The 18,507-nt window shown below is 42.0% G+C and overlaps 1 protein-coding gene across 2 annotated transcripts in view; it reads right to left on the minus strand.

Annotated features, from left to right (window-relative positions):
- The window catches only part of CERS4 (ceramide synthase 4), a 55,525-nt gene extending 40,274 nt beyond the window's left edge, over positions 1–15,251 (minus strand). For both annotated transcript variants that reach the window (XM_082780089.1, XM_082780088.1), the window contains exons 1-2: positions 15,149–15,251; positions 10,085–10,139 (exon numbers count right to left, since the gene is read on the minus strand). In XM_082780089.1, coding sequence (XP_082636215.1) covers positions 10,085–10,104 — 20 coding nt within the window. In that variant the 5' untranslated portion in view covers positions 10,105–10,139; positions 15,149–15,251. The remainder of the gene's footprint in view (positions 1–10,084; positions 10,140–15,148) is intronic.
- Between the last annotated feature and the right edge of the window lie 3,256 nt (positions 15,252–18,507).

Here is an 18,507-nt window from a genome sequence, read left to right on the forward strand (position 1 = left end):
CTAGATGTTATTGCATTAGCCACCGTTTGGAGGAAGATAATATAAAAATCCATAATAATAAAAAAGAGATTACACTGGAGTTTTTAGTTTGCTTTTTGATCAATATTTCCTCCCCTAAACCCTTCTGCCCCTGCCTTAATGTTTACGCAGCACATACTGGGAACATAGATGCAGTAGTGATTTAGGTCTCTGCTACAGGAATTCTGGCCCAAAATAGCACAGAACTTCCAATTTCTTTCAAGATTCCTAAATACAACTCACGAACTTGTTTCCTCCTCCTCTCTACCTCAGGAAGCAGTTAATCTTAGGAACATCCAAGACTGTGCTGAGTCACTTTCAGCTTTTTGCTATAAGAGGCAAAAATAATATCTTCTTACTGAAGGGTACCAAGACGTATTAGAGGTGTCTCAACATTTTTGCAGCAAATACCTTGGAAGGTTGTTTACTATAGGAATGCCAGTGCTAGTTCCAGCAGCAATGTAGTTTTACTATGGTACTGCACTACTAACAAACCAACTACAATCAAGAATTTAAATGCCATTTGTTTTTGTATTAGCACAGGATTTTACCACGAGCAAGTTCTTCTTACTGTTTATAGAACAGTACTTTTATCTAATCCTTTATTTCTAGGCTAAATAAGTCCATGGCTTCTAATTCTCTCCTAATATAACTAGCCATAGTTGAAAAGACAGAAAACCTTTCCTTGCACATTCCTCTGTTTATGACTAGACTGTGAACAGGATTTCTGAGAGGAGTGTCTAGCTTTAACACCCTCATTTTTAATACAAATTTCTCTTATTAGTCCCCAGATACACAACTCTGCACTTTTTACTATTAAATGCCACCTGGCTTCTCTTACTCCGGCTAGGAAGGCCTTCCAGTTCTTGATGATACCGCAGATGGTCTATTGTCTAGAGGTGGATTAGCTGAGTTTGTGGGTGGATAATGCCACAGGTACAAACATCCACCAAGTGCCTCTGGGCCAAGCTGTTTAGGTCTGTCAAGTCTTATTAGCTTAAGTGCAGCATCATGCTAACGACATTGCTGCCAGAAGCAGCACGGGTATTCCTGTAGTAGACTTCCTGGAATAGCCAGTTTTCCTAGGACTTAATTAACCCCCAGCAGCACATTAGTGCCACAGGGGAAATTACTAGTTAATGTGGAAGCACACCACCATACGGATGCAGTTATATTGCTTCTGGATTCAACTTGCTCTATTTTTTGCATGGGGCTATGATTGAAATAATCAAAATCCAAAAAAAGCCTCTTAAATCTTGATATTTTGGAGAGCAAAATGAAGAGGCTCTCCCTATTTTTCTGTGAATTACAGAATCACCAAATGTTAGGAATTGGAAGGGACCTTAAAAGATCATCTAGTTCAGTCCCCCTACCGGAGCAGGAACACCTAGATCAGGTCACACAGGAACACATCCAGACAGGTTTTGCGTATCTCCAGAGAAGGAAACTCCACAATCCCCTGGGCAGCCTGTCACACCATAAAAAAAGTTTTGGCTCATATTTAAGCAGAACATCCTCAGTAAGGTCACCACCCCTCATTCTCCTCCAAGCTAAACAGCCCCAGCTCCCTCAGCCTCTCCTCATCAGGGAGATGCTCCACTCCCTTCATCATCCTCATGGCTCTGTGCTGGGCTCTCTCAAGCAGTTTCCTGTCCTTCTGGAACTGAGGGGCCCAGAACTGGACACAATATTCCAGATGTAGTCTCACCAGGGCAGAGTAGAGGGGGAGGAACCCTTCTGATAGACCCCAGGATGCCATCGGTCTTCTTGGCCACAAGGGCACGGTGCTGGCTCATGGTCATCCCGCTGTCCACCAGGACCCTCAGGTCCCTCTCCCTTTCACTGCTCTCCAGAAGCAGCTGGGGTGTAGAAACAGATGCATATATATCCTATGCATATTCATAAAGGTTCCCTGTTACTTCAAATGGGAAGAGCCATTGTATTGCAGTCCTGCACTTATCCACGCTTTCTAAATTTGGGTTATCGTTATATGTTATGCATTTGAACCTTTATCTAATTTAGCTAAGAAATCGATTATTCAAAAATTCCATAGGTCGATTCCCTTCCAATAGCTTTTCTAGACAGTTTCCTACCTATTTGATACTTCCCATAATCATAGAATCACTAAGGTTGGAAAAGACCCCCAGGATCATCTGGTCCAACCGTCCCCCTACCACCAATGTCACCCACTAAACCATGTCCCTAAGTACCCCATCGAACTACTTGCTACAGTTACATAAATTACAAGTTCAGACCTGAAATTTACTGCAGTTCTCTTCTAGAGAAATAATTTTAACAAAGAAAACTTAGACTAACATGACATAGGCTATCTTTTCTACACCCATGTTACCTTCAAAGTCTTCATCTCAGTCTCCAAGGTTTTTCTGTCCCCAATTTTATTTGTAAAAATTTCACATTAGGATCACAATACTGGGATTACAGTTGGTGCGATGATTTTTCCATCTAACATACTATTAATGTACTGTCAATTTGTTAAAAACGTATAGGTAAAAAGAAATCTTTGCTCAAATATTCTTAAGTACATGTACTAGTATTTCCAGCATGCTGAGACAAAGATTACCTAAGTTCTAGTTCCCTTAGGGGAATACATTAAACTTTTCAAATTTTATCTCAGCTTGGATATGTTCATTTCCTTTCCCTCATCCCTAGGGATATACCTGCTTTCTGATATCATCTTATCAATGTTTCATTTCCCAGAGATTGCTCCCTTTCCCTTTTCCCTCTGTTAATTCTTCCCCATTTTAATTTAAAGCTTTCCTTACCTATCAAGTGAATTCAGCAACAGCCTGCCAGTGTCCAAGGGATTCAGCTGATATTTATTAATTAAGAACAATGCATAAGAATGTCCTCTGACGGAATAAATAAATAAATAAATAAAAATCTTTCCTTATCGTACCAGTCCATGAACAATTTATTAACCTTCACTCTCTTGGTATGCCTTCTCCTCATTTTATTTGTCAAAGTTATATTTCCTACAAATGCCATTGCCCTCTACACCACCATTTCTCTGAACCTCTTTTGGAGATCATTGTAAGACTGCTTGCTCTGACCATAACCGACACAGAACCTCCTCCAAACACACAGGCAGATTCTAGTATGAATCTTGAGTATGAATCTCTGTTTACCTGCAGCTAATTCTGCTTAATTTCTCCTGTGTTCCCCAGCCTTCTCATCTTTTTTTCTTGTGATTCTGAATGAGCTTTTATTTTTCTCTAAAACCTCAAGCTCTGGCAGAATCTCCACCTTTTTTTTTTTTTTTTGTCAAATAAGACTTTTCCAACTGTGACTAGAAATGAAAAAAACAAAATCTTCTTCCTTTTGTAATCATCAACACTAAGTCTTCACAGGCTTATAAAAAAAAAAAAGGCTGAAAACTTGCAATGATTTATGCAGCCTTGTCTTGCCACCAATGATCAGTTATACTCAACTATGTCTGCTGCCCACTCAAGAATAAATTAATTTTGCAATTCATCTGTTTGAATTGAATTTCTCTATTTGTTTAGTTCCATTACTAGTCCAACAGAAGCTTAATTTTTTACTCATTGTTTTAAAAGCTGAATGACAAAACTTGCTTCCACAACCCTCTGACAAGAAAACATCTCTTTTCAACTCACTGGGGTTCCTCAACTTTCCAACTTTTCACCAATTTTAGCCCTACCTCATGCTTCAGTGTGGGCTGGTCATGTGCTGCTCTGTTCAAAGGCAACAATTTTCATTTACACGCTCTTTTGGGAGTCCCCTGTCCCCCCTCAAAAAAGCATAAAAACACAAAAGAAGTGCTAGAAGTTACAAACCAGCATTTAGCAAATAGACAAACTTCACTACCTAGTTGTCCAGAGAACAACACTCTTTTCTTCCCTAGCCAATATAAATTACTAATTGCCGTACCTTGTGGTCTGCTTGCCAGCTTCTTGCTTGTTAGGCTTCTCTGACTTCTGAGTGTTTGACTCCAAAGCAAACTGCCAGGTCTGACTGACAGCACAGCTTACAGACTGATGTCAGTCATCCACGTCAGAATGCAAATCAACAGCTCTTCTCACTCTATTATCCCTTATTGAGGTGGATGAGTAAGATTCCTTGATTTTACTCAGTAGAAACCAAGTACTGGTTTAACCAGGAAAAAACAAAAACAAAAAAGGCACTAAGGACCTCAGGCTTCTCCAGGTCTTTGGTAAGGAGGTACTTTTAACAGTGAGCCCAAATTTTTCTTAGCATGCCTTTTGCTGACAGTGTACTTAGAGAAGCCCTTCTATTTGCCCTTCACATCCATAGCCCCAGCACAGCTCAGACTTTCCCATCTCAATTCTTGCATGCCACTCCCACTTCCACCTTCCTGATACTTTTATTCTGTGTTTGAGTTCCATCAACAATTTCATGTTCATCCCTGCTGGCCTCCTGCCATTTTTGTTTGACATTTTGCATGTTGGAATAGACTACACTTGTGCTTAGAGGAGGCCAACCTTGAAGACCAACCAGCTGTCCAACCCCTTTACCTACCAAGACAGTCCCCCATGAAATCCTACCAAGCAGATCCCCAAACAAGCCAAAACTGTCCTCCTGAATCGTAAAAAAAAAACAAGAACTTGTCATCCTTACATGCACAGTTAGAAATAATATCATGGCTGTTTCATCCATAGTGCTTCTCCAGACCCTTGCAGATGCTTCCCTGCTAAGGCTGAAGAAACTCATGGTGAACTGCAGCACCTGTTAGTCAAACAAGTCGCAAAAATAAAGTGGTATGTCACCAGCGTAAAAAGCAGCAGAGATGAAAGTTGAAGACCTTTGCAGACTCTGTCTGGCACTTACCCTAGGTCTCTACTATTAAATGAAATAATGTTCCTTTTTTAATTCCTGAGTGGGGTGAGGTAACATCAACTTTGTTTTTCTGACACTTTGGAACAATCACTATTCTGCTACTGAATGCTAAGTTTACAAACAATTTTTCAACAAAAAAAAACCTGCATGCTGATTGTTTCGGTGAGGCATAAGAGCACTACAGAACCATCACAGAATGGCTTGGGTTGGAAGGGGCCTCAAAGATCATGTATCTCCAACCCCCCTGCCATAGGCAAGGATGCCTCCCACTAGATCAGGTTGCTCAGGGCCTCATCCAGCCTGGTCTTGAACACCTTCAGGGATGGGGCATCCACAACCTCTCTGGACAGCCTGTTCCAGTGCCTCACCACCCTCTGAGTAAAGAAAACCATGTTCTTCCATCAGTGCATAGAAGACTACACACATACTACCTGTTAGCAAGAACATCAGACCCTACTAGTATCCAAGTAAGGCAACTCAGGCATCCAAAGTACCAGCTAGAACATCCAACCAAAATATATACACAGGTATTAACATCTTTATGTGTGTTTCTTGAAATCATACATTTACCAACATGAAATGCAAGAAGGAGGCACTTATAAAATCCAGACCAGCTACTCAGCAATTTCTTTGGATTTTTTTCCTTCATTCTTTCTTCTAATGCCTGCTATCTCCTCTGGTCTTTCTGTAGAAATAGGACTCACTGGATTACATCACTTGAGAGAACTAAGGAAGAAAATCAAGTTATTGGACTCAGGCCACAGTAAGCTAAGAATTCACGCCGGGAGATCACATAAAGAAACCAAGAGGAAACTTAGTTTGATCTTAACTACTCATCTCCTTTCTCTCAATTTCAATAAAGCAAGAGTATGTTAGATGCTTCTTAGTGAGGCATCTTCCTTCAAACTGAGATAAAAGACAGTAAAAAACTGCCAAAAAGCTCTCTAAGCTTACTTATCCCCAAAGACTGTACAAACAAGTAGTTTGTACACTGATAGAGACATTTTCACATGTTTTGGAGGGAAACAGAAAATAAAAGAAATCACACACTGAGAATACACACTGAGTAAGGCTCAAAATTTTAAGCCTGTAACAGTGACAGCTATGGGAGATACACAAAATTCTTCCAAAGGCACGTTCTTGTTATACAACCTAAAGTCCTGTGCATGATGTTTGTATGCTGGAGAAATGGGAACCATGAGCCCATACCTTTCAATATGATACATACCCCAAACATCTTTTCTACTGCCATATGAAATTTTTCAACTGATTATCACTGTTCCTGTTACTCAACAACTACACATCAGGCCTCAAAATGTTTAATTATAACAGTGAAACTGAAAAACTGTGAAAAACAAATAGAGGGTAGTAGGTTCAAGTTTCCAACGTTGTATCTTAAGTCATATCTTCAAACTTCTTGATGTAACCACATTTGTTAGGAAATTTTCTTGCCATATAAACTGAAATTTCAACACAATTTCTAAGTCAGGATTTGAAAGGAAGAATTAAAATCCTGCACAACCCTTGTCAAAGTCTTTTTCATGTACATTCATGTGACAATGCAATGCTTGTCCAATGTGTCATCTGATTCTTCATCACTTCCAAAGCACATTACAAAGCAAATATTGGTATGGTTCTGGTCTGATGGCCCTCTCCCAATCTGTTCTCCAGGAATCACCTTTGGCAGAAGGGGTTTGTGTTCTGTTCTGGAACAGAAAGGCCTTCCTGCTCTGTTCTGCCACTCTGGCCACACGGTTAGTTCTGCACAGTTTGTAGCAGCTCTCAGAAGGTCTTCATCCCTAGCATTATCCAAAGTTCCTACTGCCCTGAAGTCCAAAGCTTCACCATTGCTTGTTTGTACAGTCAGTCCCTGCAGTGAGTCAAGCCCTATGTTACCCTTCACTCTACCACAAATGGGGCATTTCCCCAAATATGTGTTTCTCATTTTTCCCCCAGCAATAAGAACATTCAGCTAAGCGAAGCACTGAACTCCTGAACTGTTAATCTTCAGACAAAATGAAAGAAACAGTTGTGATAATAAGGAAACGGTAAGACAAAGGAACAAATACATGTGACTTCTATGCCACAGATCTAACAAAGATAAAACATCAAAGTGGAATTGGATCATTCTGAATGCCAACAGAGACTAGAAAAGTGCTTATCTATCATCCACGCTAGGTGAGCTTGTTTGCATTAGGTTGAGGGAGGCATCCTTTATTATAACCTAGCACACCTACAGATGCAGATCATAACTTTTCACACAATCTCCATTCTCCTCCCTCACGCAAGGAACACACAAGCTTTAATTACTTTCTACCAGCTGGCTTTGAATTTCAGTATCAACAGTTCCATCAGTTTCCCAGGTTATTTGTTCCCACAAACTCCCCAGGCTGTTTCAAAGCTTAGAGAGAAAAATTAAATTTTAATTACTAAAATTAAGATTTTAAAAATGACACCCTTATACTTCTAAAACTAGTATGTTTTCATTATTTTTCTTTCATTTCAAAACATAAAACCTAAAACTTTATCTGAGAATAGCATCTACATTCCCAACGCTACAGCAAAAGCAAAATACATTTAAAACATTGTCTGAGAAACAGCAACCAACAGAAAGATTTCCCTTTCTCCACAACTAAAAGAACTGCCTCACTTTTCACAATCATTACTGCTTAATGAGTAATGCAATCTACCATATGAAGATACTTAGTTTTTTAAAAAAAATTGCATATAAACTATGTGAGCTCAGACAATTACAACTCTACCAGTTACAGTGACTGGATAAGTGAACATAACCCAGGCCAGAGTGACAGCCACAGCCATTTCAATTTCCCTGTACAAAGTTAACATCTCTGGCTGTCACAGCACAGCCCTGATTCATGTTAGCTGAGCTCAGGGTTTATTTTTAAAATACAGATACTCAGGGTCACTTTCTCCTTTCTTCAGTTCACCACAAATCGATGTAAATACTGGGGAAAAAAAACTTTACAAGATAAATCACATAATAATTATTTCAGGAATTCTGATTTCAAGTTGTTTTTCTTTAGTATCATCTCTAAACAGAAAAAAAAAATCAATGATCTTTTCTTTAAAAATATTAAAAACAATCTCTGGCATAACATCTTTCAAATCTTTCAGAAGAAGGTTACCTTTCATATACCGTATGAAGACAGATGGACAATAAGGAAGCAGTTCCCCAGGAAAACTGTGACAGTACCCCAGTCGGTAAAAATAACCCTTGTTACAGAAAAACAACCCAAACAGAGCCTGTTTCCCTCTTTCATGTTCTCTTTTTTCTTTCTTTTTTTTTTCATACATAATATATATTTTCTCGTGTGCCCGGTGATAGGACGAGGGGGAATGGGCTAAAGTTGCGCCGGGGAGGTTTAGGTTGGATATTAAGAATAATTTCTTTACCAAAAGGGTTGTTAGGCATTGGAATGGGCTGCCCAGGGAAGTGGTTGAGTCACCATCCCTGGAGGTCTTTAAAAGATGTTTAGATGTAGAGCTTAGTGATATGGTTTAGTGAAGGACTTGTTAGTGTTAGGTCAGAGGTTGGACTCGGTGATCTTGGACGTTTCTTCCAACCTAGATAGTTCTGTGATTCTGTGATATATATATGTAATAGAGACCCACAATAAAATTAAAGCCTTTACTTCAAACAGAAGGACAGTCAAGGATGTGGAACAAAGCCCTGCAATATATTTCAGCAATCTGAGGAAAACAGCCCACAGCTAGAAAGCCTGTGTGTGAGGTCTGGACCATGACTGTCTAGCAGGACCAAGCAGAGTAGCTCTGTCTCCTTCTGATAGAAAGGATGCACCTGGTGGAGAGGATTGGCTTGCTCAGCTTAGCTTTGGTAGCTTTTCAACAGATATCAGCCCAGGCTAGGTAACAGCTCCTGAAACTGATAAACCCAACATAACAATACAAGAACCTGCACTGTTTATGCAGTACCCCAGCTCTTGGTAGAGTTTCCTACATACCTGTTCATCAGATGCACTCCAGATCTAAAGACTGTGTTAGCTGGAGCTTTTACAACACAACCTGCAGTATGTTGCATTGCCATCAAAAGCATCACATAAATTCTTCACCTGTGACATGTTACATTGCAGATGTGCCTGCAACACTCAATTAATATATTAACTAGAATAATTCAGTTTACTAGTAAGAAATAATTACATGATCTGTTTTTAAGTTCTTGTGTCAGATAAAGACTCTTGCTTTCCCCTTTCTCTTCAGGTGAAGGCACAGGTTTTCTGCTACAGGAAAGAAATTTGGAATGGACATCAGGAATACAAGCATGAGATAAAACACAGGGTACAATAAACTGTCCTGACTCTGTAAATCTCATTACAATTTTGTTCTTATCAACAGGCTATATACTATCTATATACTATCTAGTTCACAACTGAAGTAGAGTCAGCTCAAAACTGCTCTCACCTGTTTAGATTGGATATTACTGTGAACTTGTTATATCATAGTAATGCTTGGATGCATACAAAGAGTCAAAATTAAAAGAAACAAAAAAGCGATCTTCCAGATAGTGCTGTGAGTTATGGACTCAATCTTCAGCATTTCAAAGGCAAATATATGTTAATCAGTGCCCAGAGTACAGAAAACAAGACAGACTATTTGTTTTGATTTGTGGATGTTAGTCCTCTGAAATTTTATAATCTTCCCTCTTGTGAATTTGGTTTCACCTGAACAAAGCCAGATTGCAGCACAGGAGACCACAGTGAGGGAGGAATCAGACGTTTCCTTTAAGATTATATCAATGGGTTGAGAGATTCAACACAACCTCTTAAACTTTGAAATGAATCTACTGCTCTGTCCAGAGTGAAGAGATTCCTCTGCTGTCACAGGTTTTTGATAACTTACCTTACAGTGTTAACAACACTGCCAACTGAAACCAACACTGCCAACTGCGAGTAGGCCCCAGGCCTCCACCCGTTCCTGACTAGCACTCCCATTTATGTGTTAAATAAATGTGTTAAAACATTTTTTTTTCTTTGTACTTGGGTTGATTTCACCCCACACCAGTTCCTCAGTGCAATTTACCACATGGTTTCAGGATCATTTGTGCAGGCTAAACAAGATAGGGAAGAGAAGCCCAAGTGGCTTGTGGCAGGACAAAGGGGTTCATTTGTCATTGACCTCAATCTGATCAAATTGTAGTGCTGCAGAAAACGTCTCTGCTGAACAATAAAAACCTCCAACTGCTACATCATACCTGGTAATATCTGGATTCATGTCATCAAGTCTTTATTGCCCTCTGGAAAAGGAACCTGAAAAAAAAAACAAACACAAAAAAGCTTAAATATTCTATATGCATAGCCAAAAGTAAATTCTGAGTGTACATATTCAAATAAATTGCAGGGAACCTCAGCATCACATCACTCCATCCGTATTCCTCCCATATTTCTCCTAGAGGTGAGTAGGAAGCTTACAAGACCTTCCCTTACTCATGTTTGACTTGGAAAAACAAACAGTACATGATAACACCCTAGCTGCGTTTTATCCTCTCAGTGAGAAGAATTAAGATTCTGGCTATGAATTAAGATTTTAAAATTCCCTGAGAGATCTTTCATTTTAAGTAATTGCTTCCGAAGTCTTAACATGGCAACTCAGCTGCTAGAGGATGGATGTTAGAAACTGTTGCAGTGGTCACAAAAGAGTTGTAAAATAAGCAAAAGTCAGAGCTATGTCTACATGGCTATAGACTTACCATCTGCTACAGAGATTTTCTGTTCCTACACTAGTCTGTAAAGCATTGTCCTCAGCTGTACCTATTTCAGAAAATACGAATTTGTCTAGATCTAAGAGACAGAAAGCAAATTTATCCCCAAAAACTTTGCATGGGAAGGTTCTAGAATAATTTAGAAGCTGGTGTTACAATACAGAATAAAAATTTAGAAAACAGTGTTAGTTTTCTTGTCTCATAATACTGTGTTTCTAAAGGACCTTGTCAACAAGTACGCAAAAGCAGGTGGATTCTTTGTTGCATAGAGAAACTTTTCTGCACTCAACTTTTCCAAAGTTTTGTTAATGATCAGAAACAAAACAAAAAAAAACGTACGAGCAACTGACAAAGTAGTTACTGGATGGTACATCCTAGCTTGATCCTATTTCTGTTCAATGAAAACTTAGCGGAGTGATAAAGTAGCAAGACAAATGACACATTTGTCCAAGGAATTAAGAATGCATCTTCATCTGCCACAGCTCTGAATTGCTGCATTGAGGTAATGCTCAATACAATGTCCACATCTGGGAGAAAGACTTTTAACGGGCCAGCAAGAGCTGTCAAAAGGTCCTGCTACAGGTAGAAATTTATTTTTGGGTCTTTCTTTACATATTACATGTATTCCCAAATCTATGATAGTGTAGAACAACATGTGAAACAGTCATGGAAGTTAGGTGAAGTCCACAATGAGTAGAAAAAGCGAAACAGCTCACCTGCTTTAAAACAGAGTAGAAAGGAAGCCCCTGGGAAATACAGACCAGTGGACCTTGCCTCTGTGCCTGGGAATATCATGGATCAGATAAGCAACGTTAGGGCATATGGAAGACGAGGAGGTGATTTGAGACAGCCCTCAACAAGGGCAAATCATGCCTGACCAACCTGGTGGCCTTCTATGATGGAGGCCTTCTATGTCAGTTGACAAGGGAAGAATGAGCAATGTTATCTACCTGGACTTCGGTTTGGTCTTTGATACATTCCAACACAATATCCTTGGCTTTACATGTAAATTGGAGAGAGATGGATCTGATGGACTGGAATTGGCTGATGAATAAGGAATTGGCTGGATGGCAAGAGTTGCAGTCAACAGCTCTATGTTCAGGTGGACATCCATGGTGATGCTTTATATCTTTATTAACAACATAAACAGTGGGATCAAGTGCACCCTCAGTGAGTTTGCTAATGATGCCAAGCTGAGTGCTGCAGATGACACAACAGAAGGAAGGGATGCCATCCAGAGGGACCTGGACAGGCCTGGGAAGTGGGCATACATGAAAGTCAGCAAGGCCAAGTGCAAGGTGCTGCATCTGAGCCAGGGCAATCCCAAACATCAGTACAGGCTGGGTAACAAGTGGATGGAGAGCAAGCCTGTGGAGAAGGGACTTGGGGGTATGGGTGGATGAAAAACTCAACATGAGCCAGCAGTGTGTGCTTGCAGGCCAGAAGGGTGATTGTACCCTGGGCTGCATCAAAAGAGGAGTTGCCAGGAGGCTCAGAGAGGTGATTCCCTGCCTCTACTTCAGTCTCTTTAGACCTGATGTGGACTACTGCATCCAGCTCTGGGACCCCCAATATAAGGACACGGACTTGAAGGTCTGGAGGAAGGCCACAAATCTGATCAGAGGGCTGGAACTCCTCTTCTATGAAGGAGAGAGCTAGAGATGTTCAGTCTGGAAAAAAAGAAGACTGGGGAGACCTTATTGTAACCTTACAATACTTAAAGGGGGCTTTTAAGAAAGATGGAGAGATACTTTTTACAAAGGTGTGTAGTGTTAGAACAAGGGATAATGGTTTTAAACTAAAAGAGAGTACATTTAGACTAGATATAAGGAGGAAATTCTTCACTATGAGGGTGGTAAGACATGAGGTTGCCCAAAGCCCTATCCAATCTGGCCCTGAACACTTCCAGAAGCTGTTCATCCATAACTTTCACTGATCTACTGAAAGATGTACCTGCTCATGGCAGGGGGGAAGGACTAGATGGTCCTTTCCTATACATATCATTGTATGATTCTATGAACAAAAGATAGCTGAACTTTTAACATGGGTATCTATCTCAAACAGAAAGCCATTAGACTTTCCTGAAACCTTTTTAATTCTTGAGCCCTCTTAGGCTCAGGAACATAATCCACATCAATCATCTTTCTGAAAAACTCTCAATTTCAGGAATGATTGATAAAGTGATTCTTGTGTTTACTGGACACCACTAAAATTGGCTATCTTTGTGATACTAACCCTTCAGAACTTGCTCTCTCCTTGAGACCAAATACTATTTAAATTCTGAATAGAAAAGGATGTCAGAAAACCACAAGTAACCTTCAAAACCACAAAAAAAATGCCTTCCATCACGCTTGTGACCTTGTGCAGAGAAGAAAAAGGACTTCCTCAGGTGAAGCCCCAACTTCTGGGCTTCAGATTTCAGACAGGTCATTGAGTGTCCACAGGTAAACTTGGGAGGAAAGAGTGGATAGCTTAGACACCCCCAAGCACCACCACTGTCTTCATTTCTTTGTAGACTAGGGTGTCCTTAGACATCCTCTAAGAACAAGCAGAAAAGGCACCAGCCCAGAAGGGACATTTTTATTTTGATTAGAGCTGAAATATATCATCAATTCCTCAACCACTGCCTGTAGAGATTGCAGCAGAAATCTCATCTTTCACTTGTGCATAGAGAAGCTGAGTCTCTCTGAATTATGTGAGTGATAGGCTACAATAATAAATCCAATTTCTGTGGAGTTAGGTGGACTGCAATGGAAGGGCAATGTAATAATTACTTTTCAGTGCATTTATTTGCTCTCCTTCCTACCGGAAGCAACTATCAAACTGAGAAATCTCTTCTCTTTGCTTTATCTCCTTAATGCAATTCTAGCAGAAGAAGGGAATTAATAAAATTAATATTTTATATGAATTTCATCCGTTTGTTACAGCTAATAACCCAGAACAGGTATTCCTCACGGGGTAGCATTGATTCTAGATAAAGAGAAATTTTGGCTTCATATCAGATGCACTGTTCAGTTTTGCCAGCTTTGATGCACTGAAGCATCAGCATATCACAGTCTGATTTTTTCCAACATACAGCATTGGGTTAACAATATAAAAGAAATTGGAAAAAAAAAAGTTCCTTTGTGTTTTTAAGTCTCCATACATCTCCTGAATATCTTGATAAACTTGAGCTTGCAGATAGATGAGTCACCAGCACATTTTCATATCTTGCAGTTGTCTCTGGTCAGTAAGAAGAAAGACTGGCTCCTTTGGAGGACAGAAGTCTCCACGTTTGTCCCCTCAAACACACTTTCTGTCTGACTTTTGCAAAACTTTAATAAGACTTCATGTTAAAATTGCAAAACACGAAAATTTTGTCTTCAGATGTAGATAAAGGTGTAGGTAAGAAAGTAACCATATTCAAATCTTGCTAGCTAAAATTCAGATGTCTGAATTCACATAATTCATCATCATCTATCTTGGAAACATTCATTTCATGCTCTGATACCTAACTTGATTCAGACTGAACCATTACTGCTTCATAAACTTACCATACAAGCTGGCTTTAAATGACTCCAGAAGTGCAAAGTACAATCTAAATTATTTTTGGTTTCAACTTTAGCCTAAGCTGTTTTTTTTTTTCCTTTATTTTACCACTTGAATTTTGATGAACAAACATATCATCTTTAAAAAGATTTATAATTATAAAAGATTTATAAATGCATTCATGCAGCCCTGTGGGCAGCTTTGCCGTATTTTTTTTTCTTCTGGGAATAGTTTTCATTGCCACCAAGGAAAATCTCTTTAATTTCATCCTCCTTCCATGCAAAGGGCTAAGAGTGAAGTACTGGAGACTCAACCAGCAGCTACCTAGAGAAAGGCGGAACGGTTTCTCAAAAAGTACCATTGCGATTGCCTGCTCTGACCTTCTTCACTGCAAACACAGCTCAACACAACCCCTTATTTCTGTATTGATTTCATACTAACTGGCCGTGCTATACCAGAAGAACGGCAAGCTCTCCTTTTACAACAGAACGGCACCAAGGCTTTTTCTTCCCCTCCGGACCGGCAGCCAGCAGCAGGCCGGCCAGCACCCCACCCGGCAGCAGGTGAGGCACGGATCCTGCCCGCTCTTCCCACAGCACTGCTCTACTGGGGCAGGGGGCTGCCGTGAGGGCACCCTTTTGGCTGCTCCTTGCAGCCCCAGCAGGAACCCGTGCCTCAGCAGCCCCTCGCACCGTCACGGCGACCCTCCCCCCTCGGCCACACAGGGGCCGCCGCCCGCTGCTCGGGCCCGGCGCCCGCGCTGCCCCCGCGGCTCCCCGGTGCCCCCCACCTCCGCCCCCGCCACCCCTCCGCTCACGGCCGGCTCCCCGCCGGCTGCATGGGTACCTGACCCTCGGGCGCTGCCGGATGGCTCCGGCACTGTCCCTTCGCCCCCCAAAAGCACTGCCCGCTCCCCCGCCAGGCACCGTCCGAGCCCCGCTCCGCCAGCGCTCACGCACTCTCCCCCCGTCCCCGACACCCCCGCGGGCTCCTTCAGCCGCCACCTGCCGGGCTATATCCGCCCCTCACCTCCACCTCCACCTCCCCCGGCCCCCTCTTTTTCTCTTTCTCTTTCTCTTTCCCCCGGGGCGGCGCCGTCCCGGTCTCCGCGGAGACCCGAGAGGCGTCCGGGCTCTGCCTGGCCCCGGGCGCGATGAAGGAGGCGGCGGCCTCGGGGCGGGGCCAGGCCGGGCGCTGCTCCCAGCGCGGCGGGGAGGAGGACCCCGGGCGGCGGCCGGGCCTGGCCTCCCGGCCTCGAGGAGCTGCCGCGGGGTGGTCCCAGTTGGTCTTTTCCAACCTTAATGATTCTATTCCATGAGCCATGTGGGATGGTTCTGTGCTGAGCCCCGCGGGGAAGTGTCTCCAGGGGCCAGAGGGCTTTGATCATAGAATCAGAGAAACATAGGGTTGGAAAGCACCTACCAGATCATCTAGTCCAACTGTCCTCCTGTCATCAATGCTACCACTAAGCTACTAAATCATATCTCTCAGCACCTTGTCCAGGCGCTTCTTGAACACAGCAAGGGACGGTGACTCCATCACCTCCCTGGGCAGGCTGCTCCAGTGCCTGACCAGAATCACAGAATTACAGAATTTCTAGGTTGGAAGAGACCTCAAGATCATCGAGTCCAACCTCTGACCTAACGCTAACAGTCCCCACTAAACCATTTCCCTAAGTTCTACATCTAAACGTCTTTTAAAGACTTCCAGGGATGGTGACTCCACCACTTCCCTGGGCAGCCTGTTCCAATGTCTAACAACCCTTTCGGTATAGAAGTTCTTCCTAACATCCAACCTAAAACTGCCCTGGCGCAACTTAAGCCCATTCCCCCTCGTCCTGTCACCAGGCACGTGGGAGAACAGGCCAACCCCCACCTCGCTACAGCCTCCTTTAAGGTAGCTGTAGAGAGCAATAAGGTCGCCCCTGAGCCTCCTTTTCTCCAGGCTGAACAAGCCCAGCTCCCTCAGCTGCTCCTCGTAGGACTTGTTCTCCAGGCCCCTCACCAGCTTCGTCGCCCTTCTCTGGACCCGTTCAAGCACCTCGATGTCCTTCTTGTAGCGAGGGGCCCAAAACTGAACACAGTACTCGAGGTGCGGCCTCACCAGAGCTGAGTACAGGGGGACGATCACCTCCCTAGACCACTCTTTGAGAGAGAAAGTTTTTCCTGATATCTAATCTAAATGTCCCCAGGTACAACTTGTGGCCGTTTGATGGACATCCAAAGCCAGGAGGCCATGAGCAGGGGCACCCAGGACTGCAGGGGCCAGGATGTGAAGAGAGTGTGGGGGTACCAGCAAGGGAGGAGAGGCTGGTTCTGGTGACCCTGGATGAGCCTTGCCAGGTGTGACGCACCTAGGAGATGACAGGACCATTATATGAATGTCCACGTGTGTTTCAACATTAAAAGGAAAACTTGGCCTGTTTGCCTTCCCCAAGAGGGAATTAATGTCTCCAGGAAGAGAAGCAGGTGTCATGAACTGGAAGGAACAGCTGTGCTAGGACAGAGATGCCGTGACACCTGTAATACAGATCACAGAATCACAGAATCACAGAATCATCTAGGTTGCAAGAGACCTCCAAGATCAGATGGAGTACCACGGGAACAAAGACACTCATTTCCTTATTTTCTCTGATTTTTCACTGCATGGCAATACTGTTTTTTGCATGGTACCATTTATAGCTGTCAAAGTGAGAATTAAATGCTAAAGAATTAGCCTAACTATTACTTTACATGCACTTTTCATGAGTGCAAATTAAAAGATAAGGAAGGTGTCATGGGAATCTTCGTCATGAGACTCCTGCTCCTGCTGCAGTTTGATGTAATGACAGCCTTCCTGCCACTGACCTTATGAACCAGATCCTGCTCCTTTTCTCATCATACGTTTCCCCCTTTTCTTTTGCTAGTTACCTCTTCTACCTCCACTACTCTCTTAGATCAGAGATTTGCTAATTTCATGCCTGCTCTATCACTTGTGTAAAAATACATTTAAAAATGCACACATATGAAAGTATGTATAAGCCATTATGTTTTAAAATCAAAGCATTGTGCATCAAGCAGGACATACAGCAGCCTATAAATGCTTAAATGGATGATGCTGGAGCACATTTCTACAGTTCCATGTTTCTTTTGCCAACAGTGAACCTGGTTAGTTTAACCCAGTATTTTCTTGGTAAACATTATAAAAAAGGAGACAAAATAAAGTCCCTGAGCAAATTGCAGCTGCCCTTTACATGAAAAAACAAGGATTGAGTACTACGTGTTATTTCAGCCTCTTGATGAGGCAAGTCAAAACAAGGAGGAAGAGCTAATATGGTGGACTACAGCTTTGGAATCACTTCAGTACAGCTGGGTAGATTTTAAGGCCAGAAAAAAAATGTTAAGCTCATCTATTCTGTCCTCCTGAATTACGTAGGCCAAAAAAAATTCCACCCCATCATTCTTGCTTTCAAGTCTTGGGAGTACAGATCATGTGTACTATTATTGTTTGCCAGTGTGCTATAATGCATTCTTGGAGCACTTAAGACTGTTCTCTCATCTTACTAAAACACTTTCCATCAGTTCTTTATTTCCAGACTTTTCTAAAGCTGTAGCCAGTATGGTTTTGATAAATATAGCTGTAAATACCTGTGTAGATAGAGCTGTTAAGAATTTTAAAACAAATTTATTCACTTGTTAAAGTTTTTTTTTTTTTTTTCTTGCTTACTGATTGTATTTCACATGCTCAGTTCCAATCAAGCAATACACAGTCAAACGTGTAACTGACTGATGGCTTGAAAATGGTTTCTGCTCAAGATTGCCATGAATGTACTAGCATCTGTACAAATATACTGGTGAATATTTGCACAAAGTATTTGGGCCATGGAGTAATAATGTCAGGAATCTCTAGCCATATCATATTCCCTTGGGTGGACCCCAACGCTCCTACATGCATTAGTGTTCCTGTAGCTAGTTGAATGGCATCACCAAAACCAATTTAAAACAGTGCTTGACCAGCAGTCTTTGTATTATAAATCCAGCTTTTCTGGGTTTGATCCAAAGCCTGCTGACCTGAGTGAAAAGCTCCCACTGACTTCCAAAGGACTTGGATTGGGCCTTCCTTGGGCAAAAATCTGCTAATGTCAGAGCAGAGGGTAAATAAAATAGAAACATTTAAAAACACTGGAACAAAGGAAGGGGCTTTGCTCAGGGTGTTATTTGTCTTTCTCACCCCCTCACCCCGGTTAGCTGTGACTTCCTCAGTTACAGAGGTGGAATATGAGTCATGCCACTTGGAACAGAAATTTTTGCTTAATCACCAGTCACCAGCACACAGGGCCATCATCAAAACACAGCACAAACCTCCATGCCCCACAGCAATTTGGGACACAAAGCCTTGGTGAGGAGCCC

Source organism: Aythya marila, assembly GCF_965140915.1.
Source record: "Aythya marila genome assembly, chromosome: 27".
NCBI classification, from domain to species: domain Eukaryota; kingdom Metazoa; phylum Chordata; class Aves; order Anseriformes; family Anatidae; genus Aythya; species Aythya marila.